The sequence below is a fragment of the Magallana gigas genome, chromosome 1, assembly GCF_963853765.1.
Source record: "Magallana gigas chromosome 1, xbMagGiga1.1, whole genome shotgun sequence".
In the NCBI taxonomy this organism is placed as follows: domain Eukaryota; kingdom Metazoa; phylum Mollusca; class Bivalvia; order Ostreida; family Ostreidae; genus Magallana; species Magallana gigas.
In genome coordinates this window covers 15,291,507-15,310,285 of record NC_088853.1, presented here as the reverse complement: position 1 = coordinate 15,310,285, position 18,779 = coordinate 15,291,507, and the positions used below count along the sequence as shown (strand labels likewise).

At 38.8% G+C, this 18,779-nt stretch overlaps 1 protein-coding gene across 2 annotated transcripts; it reads left to right on the top strand.

Moving 5' to 3' along the window:
- Window positions 1–12,187: 12,187 nt before the first annotated feature.
- Window positions 12,188–17,462, top strand: LOC105333180 (uncharacterized). Of its 2 annotated transcripts, none has more exons than XM_034456935.2 (2): window positions 12,188–12,395; window positions 12,613–17,462. In XM_034456935.2, the coding sequence occupies exon 2, from the start codon at window positions 12,763–12,765 to the stop codon at window positions 16,861–16,863; it is 4,101 nt and encodes a 1,366-aa protein (XP_034312826.2). In that variant the 5' UTR covers window positions 12,188–12,395; window positions 12,613–12,762; the 3' UTR covers window positions 16,864–17,462. The 2 variants fall into 2 exon arrangements, 1 of the variants encoding a protein (XP_034312826.2); XR_010713850.1 differs by having other exon boundaries at window positions 12,189–17,181; window positions 17,399–17,462.
- The last annotated feature ends 1,317 nt before the right edge of the window (window positions 17,463–18,779 follow it).

Genomic DNA, 18,779 nt, shown 5'->3' with positions numbered 1-18,779 from the left:
GTGCGAACGATGAATTTACGGCCAAGCAAGTAGTGACTGTACATGCGCGTAAATCTGACAACTGCTAGGAGCTCCTTAGTAGTGCAATACCTCCCCTGTTCTGCTGACAGGCTGAGACTACCGTAGGCTATCGGCTTTTCTTGCCCTTCCTGGACCTGTGAGAGCTCAGCACCTATCGCCTCCGCTGACGCATCAGTGTCCAGTACAAACTCGCCCTCCGCAGTAGGGAGGGCAAGGACTGGAGGTGAAGTGAGAGCTTTCCGGAGGGCCTCAAAAGCAGTCCGCTGCTCCGGTCCCCATACAAAAGGCTTCTTCCCGGTGACACTGTACAACGGTTGGGCAATCTGGGCAAAGCCGGCAATGAATCCCCTGTGGTAGTTGGCAAAACCGAGGAACCGCTCAACATCCTTTACCGTGGCAGGCGTCGTCCAGTCCTTTATAGCCTTTATATACTCATCCCCCATCTCTACTCCTGTCCCGCTCACCTGTCTCCCCAAGAACTCCACTTATCTACGAAACAGCTCGCATTTCTTGGGCTTAAACTTTAAGTCGTATTCACGGAAGCGCTGAAACACTGTCCTCAGATTGGCTAGGTGATCCTCAAAGTCACGCCCAAGCACCAAGGCATCGTCCAGGAATGCCAGGACTATACTCTATGTAAGCCCCCGCAGAACTAAGTTCATGGCTCGGGAAAAGGTTGCTGGAGCGTTACACAAGCCGAAACCCATCCGCCGGAACTCGAACAGGCCATATCGGGTGACGAAGGCAGTCTTCTTCCGGTCCTTAGGGCTTATCATAACTTGATGGAAGTTTGCATCCAGCTTAGAGAACCAAATGTTCCCTGACAAAGTGTCTAAACACTCGTCGACCAATGGGAGAGGGAATACATCCTTCCTGGTAACGTTGTTCAGCCTGCGGTAGTCCAGGCACCATCGGACTTGTCCATCCTTCTTACGGATGAGCACCGGCGCTGACGCCCACTCAGACATAGGGGGCTGAATCACTCCAGCGTCCAGCATTTTCTTGAGATGCGCTTCTTCTTCATCTACAAAGAATGCTGGTGTACACCGCATCCTCTCCTTGATAGGCGCTGCATTGCCAGTATCGATCTCATGCTCTAGAGCAGTAAAGTTTCCAAAGTCAAACTCGCTCTGGGCAAATACATCCTGAAATTCTGACAACAATTCAGCGAGCTGGGACTGCTCCTCCTCACTCAGCTCCGCAGAGGATCGTTCTAGCAGATCCTGCAAATGGGCGGGCACCTCAGGGTGGGATCTCCCAGGCTCACCCTCAGCTAAACTCCGGGCCGCTCTCCTAGGGTAGGGCGCAGGCACATGCAAATCAGCCTCAACTGCCTCTCCCAGGAAGCTCCTTTCCTTCAGAGTAATATCTTTTTCCGAGGCGTTCACCAGGCAAGCCATAGAGGCAACTCCAGCAGCATGGTAAGTATGGGGCATAAGCAAGGCCTCTGACAACTTCTCTATACCCGGAATAATCATGAATTCAGACAGACTCCTGTCCAGCTTGAAGGGGCACAATACAGCTGAGCCGGCACGAACGCAGACCTCGCGCACTAGCGTCATGCGAGCAACGCTCTCCGTCTCACCTCTACCATAGGTCATCTGCATCTCTTCCCCACACAAATTTATCACCCCGAGCTACAGGTCCATCTTGGCTTTGTGTTCCCATAGGATATCCATTCCCAACAACATACTGTCCTTAAGAGGGGCCACATAGAGATCCACCTGCTGAGTGTGCTGGCCCACACCAAGGTCAAATGGGCCAGCAACAAATCCCTGGAGATGGGCTCAACTTCCGGCTTGCAGCAAAGTGACCTGTCTCTTAATGGGGGGCCTTGACTCCAAATTGTCATAGAACTTCCTCCCAAGTACACTCACTTCTGCCCCGGTATCCACCACAGCTTCAATGGGGGCTCCCTGGATCCTCAGCTTTATGGTAAATGCAGTCCGTGGGCAAAGCTGGCTTACTGTGACACACAACTCCCCCTCCATAGGGACTGCCTGTGGGTTCGAAGGCATCCGACTTCCATCCTCGCTGTTTCCAGGGGGTCCGGACTCTGAGATCGTATCCTCCCTCGGCGGCTCCTGCAGCTCCAGACTGTGGTCTACTTGAGTCAGGATCTCATCACTCTTTTTCGGTCAGCAGCTCCTCCTCAGGAAACGGTTCAGATATGGGCTGATTCCTGAAACGTTCTCTGTCTCTCCAACCCAACTTCACGGCGTCAGCGTACGCACAGTCCTTGGTGGCTGGTTGTCTCTCCCTCCTCTGCCGCTAGATCTGGATCCTCCACGACCCATATCCTCTCGACGTCCACCACGGTATTGAGGGGGGCGGTCACCACCCACACCAGCACCTGCTTCAGTCCTCCTCCCTACATTGGTGGGGCACTCCCTCCGGAAGTGCCCGGTCTCACCACATTTAAAACATTGGCTAGCTCTGGGTGACACCGGTCCTCCTTGTGGAGGAGGTGGCGGTGACGGAGACATCAGGTCTGCTTGGGCTATACTACTCTCCCTTAAGGCATTCTCCAACTGCTGCAGGCGGCTCTTGAGTTCCTTAATCTCATTCTCCCCTTCACCATCCTTCTGGCTATCTTCAGCTACCTTGTCCTTATCCGCCATGGCCCTAACCGCCTCCCGCTTAGGCTTGGGGGGTCTGCTCTGACGCTAATGCTGGAAGTACTGCATGCGGTCGACAGCTTCCTCCACAGTCTTGGGTTGGCCATCCAAAGCGTACTAACCCGCCTCCCGGTCCTCAGCTCCATAACACAGACGCGGTATAGCCTGGGTATGAACATCAGGTAGCTGGGGGAATGCACGAGTAGCCAAAGTGAGCACTCGGTCAGACCACTGTCGCAGGGACTCACCACTATTCTGGGTCGCCGATTGGAAATTAAGTTGATGAGTGAGGTCTGGTGCTGATGAGCCAAAGCGCTTGTCAAACTTCCGGAGTATTTCGCTGAACCTCAGGCGGGGGGTAGTCTCCAGCATCAAGGTGTAATACTCACTGGCCGGGCCCTCCAGGAAGAAACAGAATTGATCGTGTTGCTCGGTCTCATTCCACTGTTGGCTGCGCGAAAGGCGAACAAACTTATGAAGGAAGGCTTTCCAGTTGGACTTGCCATCATAGCGGAGATCCTTATATCTAGGTCTATTCCGGACGGTCGGGTGGCTGGAACTGGCTGGTAGTGCGGTATAGTCTTGAGGATTGTACTGCATCGCAGGCTGCTGCACATCGCCAGGTGAGCCATAGGTCGCGACGGGTGTCTGCAAAAACTCGGGGACCCCACGAGACAGTGCAGATGACCGCGCGTACTCTGGGGGTTTGTGAGACGTTGCGGATAACCGTGCGTATCCATTGGGACTGCAAGACGCAGCGGGAGTCCGCGCGTAACTTGCATGGGGATGAGGACGCGCTGCGGATAACCGCACATGTTCATGGGGATGGTGAGACGCTGCGGAGATCCGCGTGTACTCAGGGGGACTGCAAGACGCAGCGGGAGTCCGCGCGTGACTTGCATGGGGAGGTACATCTCTAGCCGGCACTACTGAATTCAAAATCCACTGATATTCCCAAATATTGACTGACATTGTCTGACATCCAATGTACATTGACTGTACCTCACTGTACATTTCACTGACTTCCACTGTACCCCACTGTACCCCTCTGTACATTTCTACTGAACAGCACTGTATTCCACTGTACAGTCCTACTGACTTCCACTGTACCCCACTGTACAGGGCACTGACCAGCACTGTACCCCACTGTACTATTGAGAAAAAAATCAGATTTTTAAATCTTCAGTATATTTTTTTTCTTCGATATTTATTTTTATTATGCTGTATATAGCATTATCATTATGTATACAGATAATTTGACAGAAAAATGCAACAGGTCGTTAAATTTATTTAATACGTTTTCTTTATTAATAAATGTCTATTGTTATTGAATGTTACGATCATAAAATTATGATAATTTCCCTAGCTATAAGGTGAAAGGTGAAAGTATTGAATTTTACATGTTGAATATGATTATTTAAAAAGTACATGTCATTATGATCATTCTGCCAGTCATTCGAAAATACCCCCCCCCCCCCCCCCCCCGCACCAGCAAGGTTACATAATCATTTCTTATTGATGATATATGACACGCCCTCGTTTAAATGATCGGACTGTTAATTCTCTGTGTCTCATAAGCTGTGTTTTAGCCACTAAAAACAGTCAATTAAACACAGAATCCACAAAATATATACATGCTTGTTTTTTTCTGTACACATGTCCAAATATCATAAATGCCCGCTTGACTACACAGTTACATTTTGAAGATAGCGTGCGAGTTTCTAGCTCATTTGTTAATTGATTTCGTTTAATTAAAATATTCAGGGCTCTACATTAACTTTTTTTCCTACTTTCCTACTTGTCCATTCGGACAAGTGACCAAAACATTTACTTGTCCGAACTTCAACTTCACTTGTCCGAAAAATTTTCAATATTAAAGATCAAATATTGTCAACTTGAAAACTACAGTACTCTATTACTAAAATAAAATCATTTATTGATTACTCTAGCTATAATTAATAACCTGACTTTTTAAATGGAAACTTAAAGTGTCTTTCCTATATGTACATGTATTTGTTCCATATACTGTAACATTAAACATGATTTGTCAGCTGTAGCTTTGTCATGGCAAATTACAAGACATTTTAAATTTAGCATCAGGTTTAAAAATACATATAACTGTTATATTGATTTCTCAGCTGTTTTTTAAACTAAACATGGAAAGTCATCATAGTCTATCAATGATGAATGAAACCTAAAATAAGTTACATTCCTTTCCATAATCCCTTATCTTTGCTACCTTTTCTTCCTTTCTTTTTCTTAACATATGTGTTTGGTACTTTGTAAGAACTAAGATCCACACCTTGAAAGTTGTATGAAATTAGTGAAATTCAATCCCGATCAAGAGTAACTCAATTGCATTGCAATTTGATGTCGGGATTGAAATTCAAAATAACTAATCGATAAACTTATAACGAGACTACGGATAAATATTAACTTATAGCAAACTTTCTTTTCTTTTTTAAATGTTCGAGACTTCTTTACATAAAAAATGCACTTGTCCAGTCGGACAAGTGGCCAGCAATATTCACTTGTCCGCATATTTTTTTAACTGGTACCGGACAAGCGGACTAGCGTTAATGTCGAGCCCTGATATTTAAATATACATTGCAAATGTCGGGTTTTAATTTTACAAAATAAAACCTACTGCGTAATACATTATAAATTTTAAACATAATCAGTTACATATTAAGCGGTAATTAACTGTATCATTAATTTCAGCAAGAAATAAAAGGAAGGATTTAAATCAAGTAAGGTTGTAACATGTTGTAATATGCGTAGCTGTACAGTTTTCTTAATATATGATTTACTTTTAAATGTTTAAGAAATAAGATATATAAAATGCCCTACGCTACACACTTTTTTTGTGTAATGAGAGAGAGAGAGAGAGAGAGAGAGAGAGAGAGAGAGAGAGATTACAGGTATATCACTTTCTGACAATATTGTATTGGTGTCATCTGCAAGCAGGCACAAGTTCACAATAAAATCTATGTTGGAAGTGGCGGTTGTGATGCCGAAAGGGGATTTTTTTTTTTTTTTTTTTGTTTACTCTCAAGAAACATAATAAATAAATTCAATACAGTTTTTTAAATATTCTTTCACGCATGCTCACTCTCTCACACTCAATCTAATTGGTAGAGGCTGCTTAAATTGAAAAAATAACAAAAGAATTAAACCAAAAAAACCAAAAGAAAAACAAAAACAAAAAAATCATATGGTAAATATAAAAGAGTAAGAATATTAGAACGGATGAAAGCACATAAATTGGTAATTAATGAACAAAGTGTTAGTTAAGCCAAATAACATGACTAAGATTGAATCATAGTGTCAAAGATAGAATACCAGGGTTGCCAGGTATTGACAAATTTTTGCATTTCAAAATTTTTACAAGCTATATATTTTTCAACCTTGTATTTGTTGAATAAATAAGATAAAAGTCCAGAAAGGCATGGCAGTTTGCCTTTTTTTAAACAAGTAAACAAATATTGTTTCGAACATAGAATAATTAAATTAACTAGACACGATCTCGTTGCGAGCACGAGGAGGTCTTCCGTCCGATTTTAAGAAGAGGAAATGTCATTGCCCTTAATAATCGTCAACGAAACTTATCTGGAAATGGAGGCGGGATCTTAGAATTATGAATGAAAGACTATCTACCCCTCTCTTGATCTCATAAGAATGCTCTTGTCATTCAAACACATTTTGTTCAACAAGTGTTTAGGAATTTTGTAACGTTCTCGAGATATCTTGAGAGGGTCGTTTTAGAGGCCGACATGTAACTACTTTTAGGGACCGGATAACAAAGAAATTTTGGTTTGCACTTTGTTTAGCACATTATTTTGACCATCTTCTGTTAAATATTGCTTTTCAGAATTTTCCTCCATTATAAGATATAAAAGATCAAAGTTTCAGATATCTGGCCCCTTAAAATCTTTAATTACGTAACAAAGGAGTAAATAATTGTCATGCATAGGTAAAAAACGTTATAAGAAACATAATTGCTTCTCTAACGTATATCAAAATATTTCATAATAAAAAGTTACCATTAAAAAACTTTAGAGCCCTCTCGGCCCCTAATTTGAAGGGCCAGCCCCTTTTCCTTGATGTCGAATAAGAGCTCTTGACGTTATAAAGTTCTTTGGTTCTACAAGTTTTTAAAAAATAATATCGAGAAAAGAGATATTGAAAGAAAACCACGAAAAATCACGACACTTTTTCAACCGTAATTTTTGAGCTCGGGCGAGCTTCGGTGCTTTTGGTCACAAAAAATATATGTACCACATTTCAGATCTACAATCCCTAAAAGTTTGAACTTTATATCTCAAATAGTTTAGGAGTTTACCCCGGGATAAGCCGACCCTCTGAAAATCGTTAAATTGTTAATATCTCAAAACCAAAAGTGACGTCATCATTCAAAAATATTTCCAAAAAGGTTCGGATCAATACCTATCAGATCTAAAAGTTTGACGTAAATCGGTTCAGCCGTTTCTGAGAAATAGCGTGCACAAAATCGGTTAGAAAAAAAATCAAAATGTATGAAAATTTTGAATGAAAATTCGTACCCAATTTTCGTGCCTAGCCAAGTTACAAGAAATGGCGCCACTGGCGTAAAACAATATAATAGTGCACAACTTCAAACTATAGACTACCTATCCTGAAAATTTCGTATTCATATCTCTAATAGTTTCTGAGATCAGCTCTGCACAAAATAGGTTGTAAAAAAAAATAGAAAATCCGCCGTGATTCGGTACCGGAAGTGAGGATTTTAAAATTTCAAAAAACGTCTAGAATTATGATCTCTGGCAATCAGCTGTGAAAAAATAGTCAAAATCGGCCGAATAGTATCTGAGAAATCGCGTGCACAAAATTTGTGGAAAAAATAATAAGAAGAAACAGTACGAAAACAATAAGGTCTTCCGTTGGAAACGGAAGACCTTAATAACTTTGTTGTTTTTAGACATTGGAAGTTCACCAAACAAAATATTAACTACATTAAAACCAAGTCTTAAGGAAGTTGCATGGTAAATATGCAAGCTTAGGTTGCTCCATATTGTGGATACTTTTTCACAGTTTATGAAGACATGCTGAATTGTCTCAACTTCATGTTTACAAAATGAGCAACAGTCAGAGGACACCACCTTAATTTTCTTTAAGTAATGATTCACAGGTAGAATTCTATGAAGTAATCTAAATTGTAACCATTGTAGCTGAGTGTCTTTGGTTGTTTTAAAGCATACATTAAAAGCATCATTAACACATATTTTGGCTCCATATTGAACTAACTCTGATTCCCACTTGGATATGGAAGTAGGAATTACATTACAAGAGTTTAATTGTCTATACACTACATTAGTACATTTATTATGCAACAACAAAGATTTATAATATATTGGAATGTGTGGAGTAATAAACCCTTGGTATGAATTTTTTGTAAGAAAAGATTTAAGATATCTTGATATGGCACTTACTACACTGTTATACTGCATAATGTAGACATTCATATTGAATCTATGTTGAAAAACATCATGTGGTAAAAGATTTCCATCCACATCAAGAAAATCACTGATTATTTTGACACCCTTTTCATACCAGCTTTTTATAAATAGTGTTTTCATACCGACTTTAATGTTTGTGTTATACCAAACAGGAATACTAGGGAGGTTTTCTTTGACGAAACTCCCATTAAAAGATTTTATAACACAGAGAAAAGAATTGAAAACATCTTGCCAAAAAACATTATTTTTTGGAATTACACATTCTGATATGAATGCATCACCAAAATCAAGTAATTTGTTAACAATTTGTACACCATTAATAGCTTCAAAAATATTTATCCATGATTTTTTACCTTTAATCAACCTTTTCAACCATGAGCATTTCAATGACATAATAAATTTGTTCATTTCTAACATTTTTAACCCTCCTTGTTGATAGTCTTGAGTTATAACTGAACGCTTTATTTTGTCACACTTTGCATTCCAAACAAATTCAAAAATGTCTTTTTTGAGAGATAAAATAGTCTCCCTTCTGGGTGTCGGCAATGATATAAATAAGTGGTTGATTTTTGGAATGATTAAGGACTTTACTACAGTCACACGACCAATTGGAGTTAGAATTCTTCTATTCCAATGTTGTATCATACTTTTTATTTTAAGAATCTGCATATAGTAGTTTAGGTCAGTAATTAGTTCTAAATCAACAGAAAAACAGATACCCAATAAGTTCAATGTTGTTGAACCCCAATCAAGTTTCCATCTAGAGTGATGAAACACCTGATTTGAAAATTTTTTCGATCCTATCCAAATTATTTTTGTTTTAGAGCTATTTACTTTCAACCCAGATAGTTTTGAAAAAAATTCTAAAGTATCAAAAGCTGTAAATAGTGAATTTGGTGAGCCATCAAGAATTAAAGATGTATCATCAGCATATTGACTTATTTTATGTTCCTTACCATGTATCAGAATGCCCTTGATATCATTATTTTCTTTTATCAAGGCTGATAAAATCTCAGCACAAAGAAGAAATAAATAAGGTGCAACAGGGTCTCCTTGCCTACATCCTCTCTCAACACAAAGTTGGTCTGATAAAAAACCACTTTGTAAAACAGCTGCCTTGAAATTAGTGTTAAGAATCTTAACCCATTGTATAATGTATTCACCAAATCCGAAAAACTTTAAGACTTTGTAAATATAAGACCAAGAAATTGAATCGAAGGCTTTTTCAAAATCTATTAACACTAATAGTCCTGGTATTTTCTTAACTTCAGTAAAATGCATTAAGTCATATATAAATCTGGTATTTTCTCCAATGTATCTTCCTTTAATAAAGCCCGACTGAGTGTCAAAAATAAGATAATCTAAAGTAGATTTAATTCTCGAACTAAGACAACCTGAAATAAGTTTATATATAACATTCAAAAGTGTAATCGGTCGCCAGTTTTTTAAAAATTGTCTAGGTTTATCTCCCTTCGGCAAACATGATATAATTCCCAAACGTTGAGAAATAGGAAGTTCCTTTTTTGGAGAAAATACAATTTATTGACTTCAGAATAAATTCCTTTAGGTCAACCCAAAAGAATTTAAAAAACTCGACAGTATATCCATCGCTACCTGGGGATTTATTGTTTTTCATGTTTTTTAGGACTTCATAAATTTCATTTTCAGATATATTTCTGTCCAATGATTCTGAGAGACATGTATCTAATTTTGGAATATGGATTTGAATAATATCTTCGAGGTCTAGGTCCAATAGTTCAGAATCTCTTTTTGCATAGAGATTTTTGTAAAAAGTATTAACTTCATTAAGAATTTCTGCCTGGTCATAGATCATACCACTTCCTTCTAATTCTAATTTTTTGATAGTTTTATTAATATAATTACGATTTTCCAAGTTACAAAAATATCTGGTAGGCTTTTCTCCTTCCTCAACCCATCTAGCTTTACCTCTGATCATATGCCCTATCATCTTTTCTTTCCTAATGTTTTCTAGTAATAATCTCTTTTCTTCAACTGCATGTAAATTAATATTTTCCTCAGACTCTAATTTATCTATTTCTTCAAGTAATGACTTTTCTTTATTTTCTCTTTCCTTTTTCTTAAAAGTGGAATATGAAATAGTAATACCCCTAATTTCCATGAGTAGAACATCTAGAAATGAACTATCATCTATATCCTCTGTGTCTCTTACCAGATATTGTTTGCAAATGTCTTGTATTGTTTCTTTTACCTTTTGTACATAATTCATGTCTGAAAGTAGACTGTTGTTAAATTTCCACAATCCACGCCCCCTTTTAAAGGTATTGAATTTCAATTCTGTAGTAACAATGGAGTGGTCTGATCTATAACCAGGTTTAATTGAGTAAGATTCCACAGAATTTGATAGACTTTCAGATATCAAAATATAGTCTAAACGCCCTTGTTTTAAGGGGTTTTTTTTACGCCAAGTATATGCCCTTTTATCAGGGTTTAAAATTCTAAAATAATCCAACAGATGTAAGTCATCCATAACTTCTAATATTTTTTCCCTTGCTTTTGGGTTATTAACTGACTTGTAATTCATTGTATCCATAACAGGATTCAGTGCAAGATTAAAATCTCCCGCAAGTATATAATAATCGTTGTCTAATTCTAAAAATGTTTCACGTACATACTCATAAAACTCAGGACTATCAGTGTTCGGACCATAAATGTTCATAAGAGTAACCCTATTATCTTCTATAGTTAGATCCAATGCAATTAAGTTTCCCCCTTCATCTCTTTTTATTTCATGAACTTTATATTCAAAATTGTTGTTAAAAAAAATAGAGACACCTCTTGCATTTGATCTATATGAATTAAAAAAACATCTGTAACCCCACACTGCTTCAACAAGTGCTTCAATTTCGGGAATAAAGTGTGTATCTTGAAAACATATAATAGAATAACCTTTTGATTTATAAAAATTTAGAACATCTTGGCGTTTTGATACTGTAGCCATCCCTTGACAGTTAACGGTAGCTATTTTAATTGAGTCAACCATTATCAAATGTGAACAGAAAAATATAAACTAAAGTGAAATGATCAAAAAATTGAAAACAATCTACGCAGCCACTTACCAATACTAGATGCATCCAAAAACACGTAATTTAATTGTAAAGGACAAACACTCTCTCTCACACTCACATAACTTCCACGCATGTAAACAAACAACACAAAACATTGAACCCGAATGTCAATCGTTGAATACCGATCCCGAGGTCAAAACCTTACAGTTACTCCGCGTTCAAAACTGAAAAGTTAGCATGGTTAGCGCCGGTGCTTAAGTTTCTCACTGACATTATCTAGGATGTCGAATTTATGTCTCTTGCTGTCATTATCGAGAGCGAACACTTTACCATTGAAGTGCCATGCTGAGTGGATCCTGGGGTCGTCTTTGAGGTCGCGCATAAGTTTAGCGTTCATCGGGGTTAAATGATCAAACATTATAAAATGTTTTTTGAGCTTGTCCTGCGAACGGTTCTTTATCACCTTGACCTTTGTTTCCGTGTCGCGGAATTTCGCTATCACTGGCCTTGGAAAGGGGATTTTAACGTGCGTATACCTTTCTGACTCGGGGCCTCAAGTTTTAGCACAAGAAAAGTCATGAGAGAGAGAGAGAGAGAGAGAGAGAGAGAGAGAGAGAGAGAGAGATTCATTTATCAGAAATCGATTAGAATAATAAGAAATTGATTGTCTATTAATCTGCTTCTTTTACATATCGATTATTTTTCTTCATGTCTTACGTTTATTTTTGCCAACTAACTCCGTGGTTTTAGAAAAATATCTGCAAACTTTAAGTCGAAAAATGAAATGTAATTATATTGGTAATACCAACCCTTTCCTTTTTCCTCCCGAATCAACTTGATACCCCTTGCATTACTGTGTTATGTCGAAACGATTCATGTTAAGCAATCGGTTATAGAAATTAATGCATTTTTTTTTAAATTTTGACCTCGATGTGTAATCACTATTAAATAGATATGATAAATCCCACTTTTGTGCAAACATTACATGAAACTAGTCCTACTGTGCTGTCTATAGTTTAGAATTTAAATTCTTCAGAAATATTTTTGTACAAGTTAACCACTCTGAGTTTAGTATATCCGGTAATCCTTTTTGGTACAAGTTAATACAACGTATATCTGGTCAATCACTCACTTCCTGTCAGCCTTACTGACCAGTCCGGTCTCACTTTGTCTATCGTCTTCAATCTGGTTAGATGCGTGCCTCGAGCCACTAAGTAAGTCTTTTTTATTGAAGTTATTGCTTAAATCTGTCAGTATTTAATTGTATTTTTGAAGTATAGTTACAGATGGAAATTTTATTATGCAGATAAAACATTCTCAAAAGTATGGCACGCCATTATGGTCTTTAAAGTAATTTACATATTTTTTCTATGTATGAAGTAAGGTTCTATATTTTCCTATTTAGTAATTTGTTATTTCTATTTGTTGTAGTTTTTTACCAATATTATTCACGACGGCAACGTTTTCCACACAAAATAAACTATGAAACCCGTGTGACTTTTGTTTGCGTTGTGCGTTGTGCAAGGTTAGCTATCTGCCTGCACCAGGCAGAATAGTAAAAAATTAGTGAATTCGTTTGGCATGTCTGCTGAGGATCGACGGATACGGAAACTCACACCCAAAGGCCTCGTCATGTTCAACGAACAGTGTGAAAAGCTGAAAAGTAAAACCGATGAAACCTGGGCGGAAGTGGAGGATGCTCTTGTAACATCTGGAACATGCGCAAAGGACTTCCAAAAAATAAGAGAAGTAGAACGTTTAATTTCTGTGAAATTCAAAGATTTCTGTATATCTAGTGAAGACTATAAGAAATATCTACTTTCTCAAAATACAGAGGAGGCGGTCAACTTGTTAAATGAATTAGAAGTTTCAATGAACAAATGTTTTTCAATTGTAAAAAGAACAAGTGATGAGTTGAAGGAAACCAAATTTGAACTCCTTGAAACACTAAGTCATGTGTCGTCTAATGTATCAAGTTTTCAAAGAGCTAAAGCGCAAGCTGAAAGGGCGAAACTAGAGCTGATCAAGAGAGAAGGTGAGCTTTTAAAACAAAAAACTGATATCGAAGCAAAAATTAGTATCGTCAGACAGGAGAAAGAAATCATCTCAGCAGAAGCGGACTTCACAGAAGAAGAAAAGATTGATCTTCCGATCTACTCAAGGGAACAGATGACGAGTGCGTTTATCCTCAAACACGACCATATCCCATCAAATACCGAGGATGGCCACATTCAACAAAATCAACCATATTTTGAACAGAATCCACCAATCAGTGTTCAACTTCCAGAGGCGGATGACCGACATCAGGGATATCTAAATGCAGTTAATCAAGGTTGTGTTCCTTCAATTCCAATTCATCAAATGCATCAATTGTGTGCGCCTTCTAATTCAGTGAATCCAGTTTGTTCTACCTCTATTTCAGTGCCTCAAGTCTGTGCTTCTCAAAATTCAGTGTCTCAAGTGAATGTCTCTCTAAATTCAGTGTCTCAAGTGAGTGTTCCTTCAAATTCAGTGCCTCAGATGCGTGTTCCAAATTCAGTTGATCAACGGAGTGCTCCATTGAATGCAGCTTCTCAAGTGTTCGTTCCCTCGAATTCAATGCGTCAAGTTTGTGTTACTACAAATTCATTGCCTCATATGATTACCGCTCCAAATCTAGTACCACCACGGACCGACAACACTTCGACAATGGCCGACTTTTCAAAGTTTTTGCTACGCAAAGATTTTCTACTCACAAGATTCGCCAACTTTGATGATCGTCCAGAAAATTTCAATTCTTGGAGTTCTTCATTCCGGAGTGTTACACTAGAACTTGGTGTCACAGAGTTTGAGGAAATGGATTTACTTGTGAAATGGTTGGGTCCAGAGTCGTCAAAGTTTGCACGCACACTGCGCTCCGCAAACACCCACAATCCTAGCCTAGGTGTAAAGCGTATTTGGGATAGACTGAACGATAAATATGGGAGACCTGAGATGGTGGAACATGCTCTAAAACAGAAACTACACTCGTTTCCAACCCTCACAAATAAAGATCATGCCAAATTGTATGATCTCGTGGACATTCTCACCGAAATTGAATCGGCGATGACTAATCCAAAATACGAAATTTGTCTGAGCTACTTCAATTCATCTACTGGAGTACTACCCATAGTTGCCAAACTACCCATATCTCTACAAGACAAGTGGACCTCTCAAGCAGCTGGATATAAAAAACGGAATGATGTAGCATTCCCTCCATTTTCCTTTTTTGTCGAGTTCATTCGTGAAATGTGTGAAATCCGTAACGATCCTGGACTTGTATGTCAACCGCCCACAAACACAAACATGGCATACAGCAAACCTAGACCTACTGGCGCAGTCACTTCTCGTAAAGTTGAAATTGTATCATCAACTCCGTCAACACGTTGTCCCATACACAATGCTGGACATTCTTTGAACGAATGCCGTGGCTTCAAAAGAAAATCACTACGTGAGCGTCAAAACATTCTACGTGATAAGAAATTATGTTTCCGATGTTGTGCCTCACAAAGTCATGTATCCAAAAATTGTACAGCGGACATTAAATGTGATATTTGTGGTAATCCTTATCATGTCACAGCGATGCACATTGATCGTCGTCCTTCAAACCCCGAATCCCCTACACCAGTCTCAACAGCGAAAACTGCCTTAAGCAATGGCGGGGAGTATGAAGAAGGAAAACATGGGAGTCGTTCATGCGGGAAGATTGTTTTAGTGGACGTGTTTAGTCAATCAAACCCTGCGAAAGTTATCCGTGTTTATGCGACAATCGATGACCAGAGCAACAGGACGTTGGTGTCCCCTTATTTGATAGATCGACTCGGAGTTACAGGAGAATGTAAACCCTACACTCTTACGTCATGCTCCGGTGTAACGACAGTCGCTGGACGCCGTGTGAACGGATTATGTGTCAAAGCCTTGGATGGTACAACTACATTCAACTTACCGGAAGTCATTGAATGTGATTCTATTCCTAGTGAGCATCTAGAAATACCTACTCCCAAAGTCGCTCAATCACAACCGCATCTACAATACATTGCACCTTTCATACCACCCCTAGATCGCAATGTGAATGTTGAACTGCTCATAGGACGTGACTTACCCGATGTACATCATGTGCGCGACCAAATTACTGGCAGCCAAGGTCAACCCTTTGCTCAACGTCTTCCACTAGGATGGGTCGTCATTGGTGAAATTTGTATTGGTAAAGTTCATCCTCCAAAGGAAGTGAATGTAAACAAAACGCATATTCTTAATGACGGAAGGTGCACCACCTTTCCAGTGTGTCACAACAATATCAATGTCAAGGACAATGATGATGACATATTCATACGAACACCATTTGACAACAAGATTGGACCTTCTGTTGAGGACCGCAAGTTTGTAGCTCTTATGGACGCAGAGTTCCACAAAGACACTGACGGTTTTTGGTCCGCACCATTACCTTTCAAGGAGTCAAAACCAGTGATACCTAACAATTATTCACAGGCCTGGAAACGTGCTTTGATCCTCAACACAAGTTTAAAGAAAGATCATCACAAACGTCAACACTTCTTTGCATTCATGTCAAAAGTCTTAGCTAGTGGGGCAGCAGAAGTTGCTCCTTCCGACATACCTGGGGAATGCTGGTATTTACCCCTTTTTGGGGTGTACAATTCGAAAAAACCGGATCAAATCCGAGGAGTATTCGACTCGTCGGCTGTGTTTCAAGACGTTTCATTGAACAGTGTGTTAATGTCTGGACCAGACTTAACAAACAACCTTGTTGGAATCCTCATGCGTTTCCGTGAAAATGCAATTGCTATCAGTGGTGACATTCAGCAAATGTTTTATGCATTTCGTGTTCATGAGGATCATCGTGATTACCTCAGATTCTTTTGGTACGAGGATAACAACTTTGAAAAACCTTTAATACAATACCGAATGAAAGCTCACGTTTTCGGTAACACACCATCTCCAGCTGTTGCCACCTATGGACTTCGAAAAGCATCATCTGTTGGTGACGATGATGTTCGTAAATTTGTTTACAACAACTTTTACGTCGATGATGGACTGACGTCTCTTGCTACAGAATCAGAAGCAATCAACCTGATGAGAAAAACACAAGCAACACTGAAAAACAACGGAAACATTCGATGTTCAATCTTACTGGATTCTAAGCACACAAGAATTACCCATGAAGTCCTTAGCACGTTTATGGCTGAAGCGACAGCGATAGTCAACGCCCGTCCACTGGTACCTGTATCCACCGACCCTGAAGCACCTTGCGTTTTGTCTCCAGCTGTTTTACTTACTCAAAAAACCGTTGATTCAAACGAGGATTTTAAAAATCTCAGTGTCGGCGAAGTTTATAACATTCAATGGAAATTTGTTCAGTCTCTAGCGGAGAAATTTTGGTGTCGTTGGAAAAATGAATACCTGCAGAGTCTACAAGTGCGACGAAAATGGAAAGACACTCGAGATAACATCCAAGTTGGTGATGTCGTTCTTTTGAAGGACAGTGATGCACATCGCAACCATTGGCCGACAGGACTTGTTGAAAGAGTGTTTCCTAGCAAAGATGGACTTGTGCGCAAACTTGAAGTTCGTGTTATCGAAGATGGACAGTCGCGTATATATGTGCGTCCAATTTCTGAAATCATATTTTTGTGTCATTCCATTTAATGCTTATTGTGTTGTGACAATTTACAAAAACAGTTTCATGAACAACTTTTTGTGAACAGAGTACGGTTTATGCATTTAAGTGATATTTTCATATCAGACGGGGAGTGTGCTGTCTATAGTTTAGAATTTAAATTCTTCAGAAATATTTTTGTACAAGTTAACCACTCTGAGTTTAGTATATCCGGTAATCCTTTTTGGTACAAGTTAATACAACGTATATCTGGTCAATCACTCACTTCCTGTCAGCCTTACTGACCAGTCCGGTCTCACTTTGTCTATCGTCTTCAATCTGGTTAGATGCGTGCCTCGAGCCACTAAGTAAGTCTTTTTTATTGAAGTTATTGCTTAAATCTGTCAGTATTTAATTGTATTTTTGAAGTATAGTTACAGATGGAAATTTTATTATGCAGATAAAACATTCTCAAAAGTATGGCACGCCATTATGGTCTTTAAAGTAATTTACATATTTTTTCTATGTATGAAGTAAGGTTCTATATTTTCCTATTTAGTAATTTGTTATTTCTATTTGTTGTAGTTTTTTACCAATATTATTCACGACGGCAACGTTTTCCACACAAAATAAACTATGAAACCCGTGTGACTTTTGTTTGCGTTGTGCGTTGTGCAAGGTTAGCTATCTGCCTGCACCAGGCAGAATACCTACATGTAAGTAAATTATAATAATCTTTTAAGACAGATTTTAAATAATTATGATCCCAATGCACCCGGCAACCATAATGATTTTTTTAAATCAAAAGTGAAAATTCAGATTTTTTGCTTTAACAGTGTATTTCACCGACGTTTGCATCTCTTTATTCCTAGGCCCCAACACATATACACAGGTGGTCAGTTTTCACACCTTGACACAGTCACCCGGCCGTGTGTATAGTCTGAGCCTTTCTGTTAGTTCCGGGTTTTTCGTTGTTCCCTGACAGACATAAGATTTTTTTCTGTAGACATACACAAAGAAGGAGACAGGACACTGTCGATATAAAATATTACTTTTTAGCGTTGACTTTCAATCATTAAGAATTTTTAAGACAATCATTGAATCATTTGAATCAATGGACATTATCCCGAAACTAAAGATAAATACATACTTTAATTTTTTTAATGCCAATATGTAGATTTAGCCGCTGTCAACATTACTACATGTTACCAGTAGTACTTTATTCAAATACTAAAATATTTGACAATGTACGTTAGCATGGAGAGAGAGAGAGAGAGAGAGAGAGAGAGAGATTTTATAGAAGATTTGAAATGTTTGCTATGATACAATATACTTGTTTCAGTAAATGAAGAAAAAAAAACAGAAGAAAAAATGAAAGATCGTTTTAAAGGCCGAACTTTTTTACCGGGTGGTAAATCTCAGGTGAGGGTGGGGCTTAATTTCTAGAGGTGTGAAAGCCTCCGGGGCTGGAAGTCTACCTGAGATCGTGAACGCTGCTAATCACTATACACAGGAAGCAAATATTACACAAGATATAAATAATTAGTCAGAATTCGTCATAGTTTGAATATCTTTTTGTTTTAATGACCATACGAAGCGATTTTATACGGAAATGTCGTCCGAGCACGTGTGTAAAGCACAATTAAAAAAATTCAGTAAGCTAATTCTGCTTTAAGGATTTAACTCAGTTCATTGTGTTTAGCACTTGACATTGTTTAAGACGTGAATTTTAACAAATATAATTGTATAAGAAAACCATACGATCAGTAAAAATATTCACTTGTTGGTAAAGGCAGCCATTATACGATGACAACTAATGGAGTTCGTTTTCCATGGAGTGACGTTTTCGTGCAACAAGTTCCAATTGAGTGTATAATCAGTAAATACAGCTTTAATAGCTCATAAGTTTGTTTTAAAAAAGAAAATTATGTATGCATGTTTTGGGATGCATGCTCATTTATCGTCG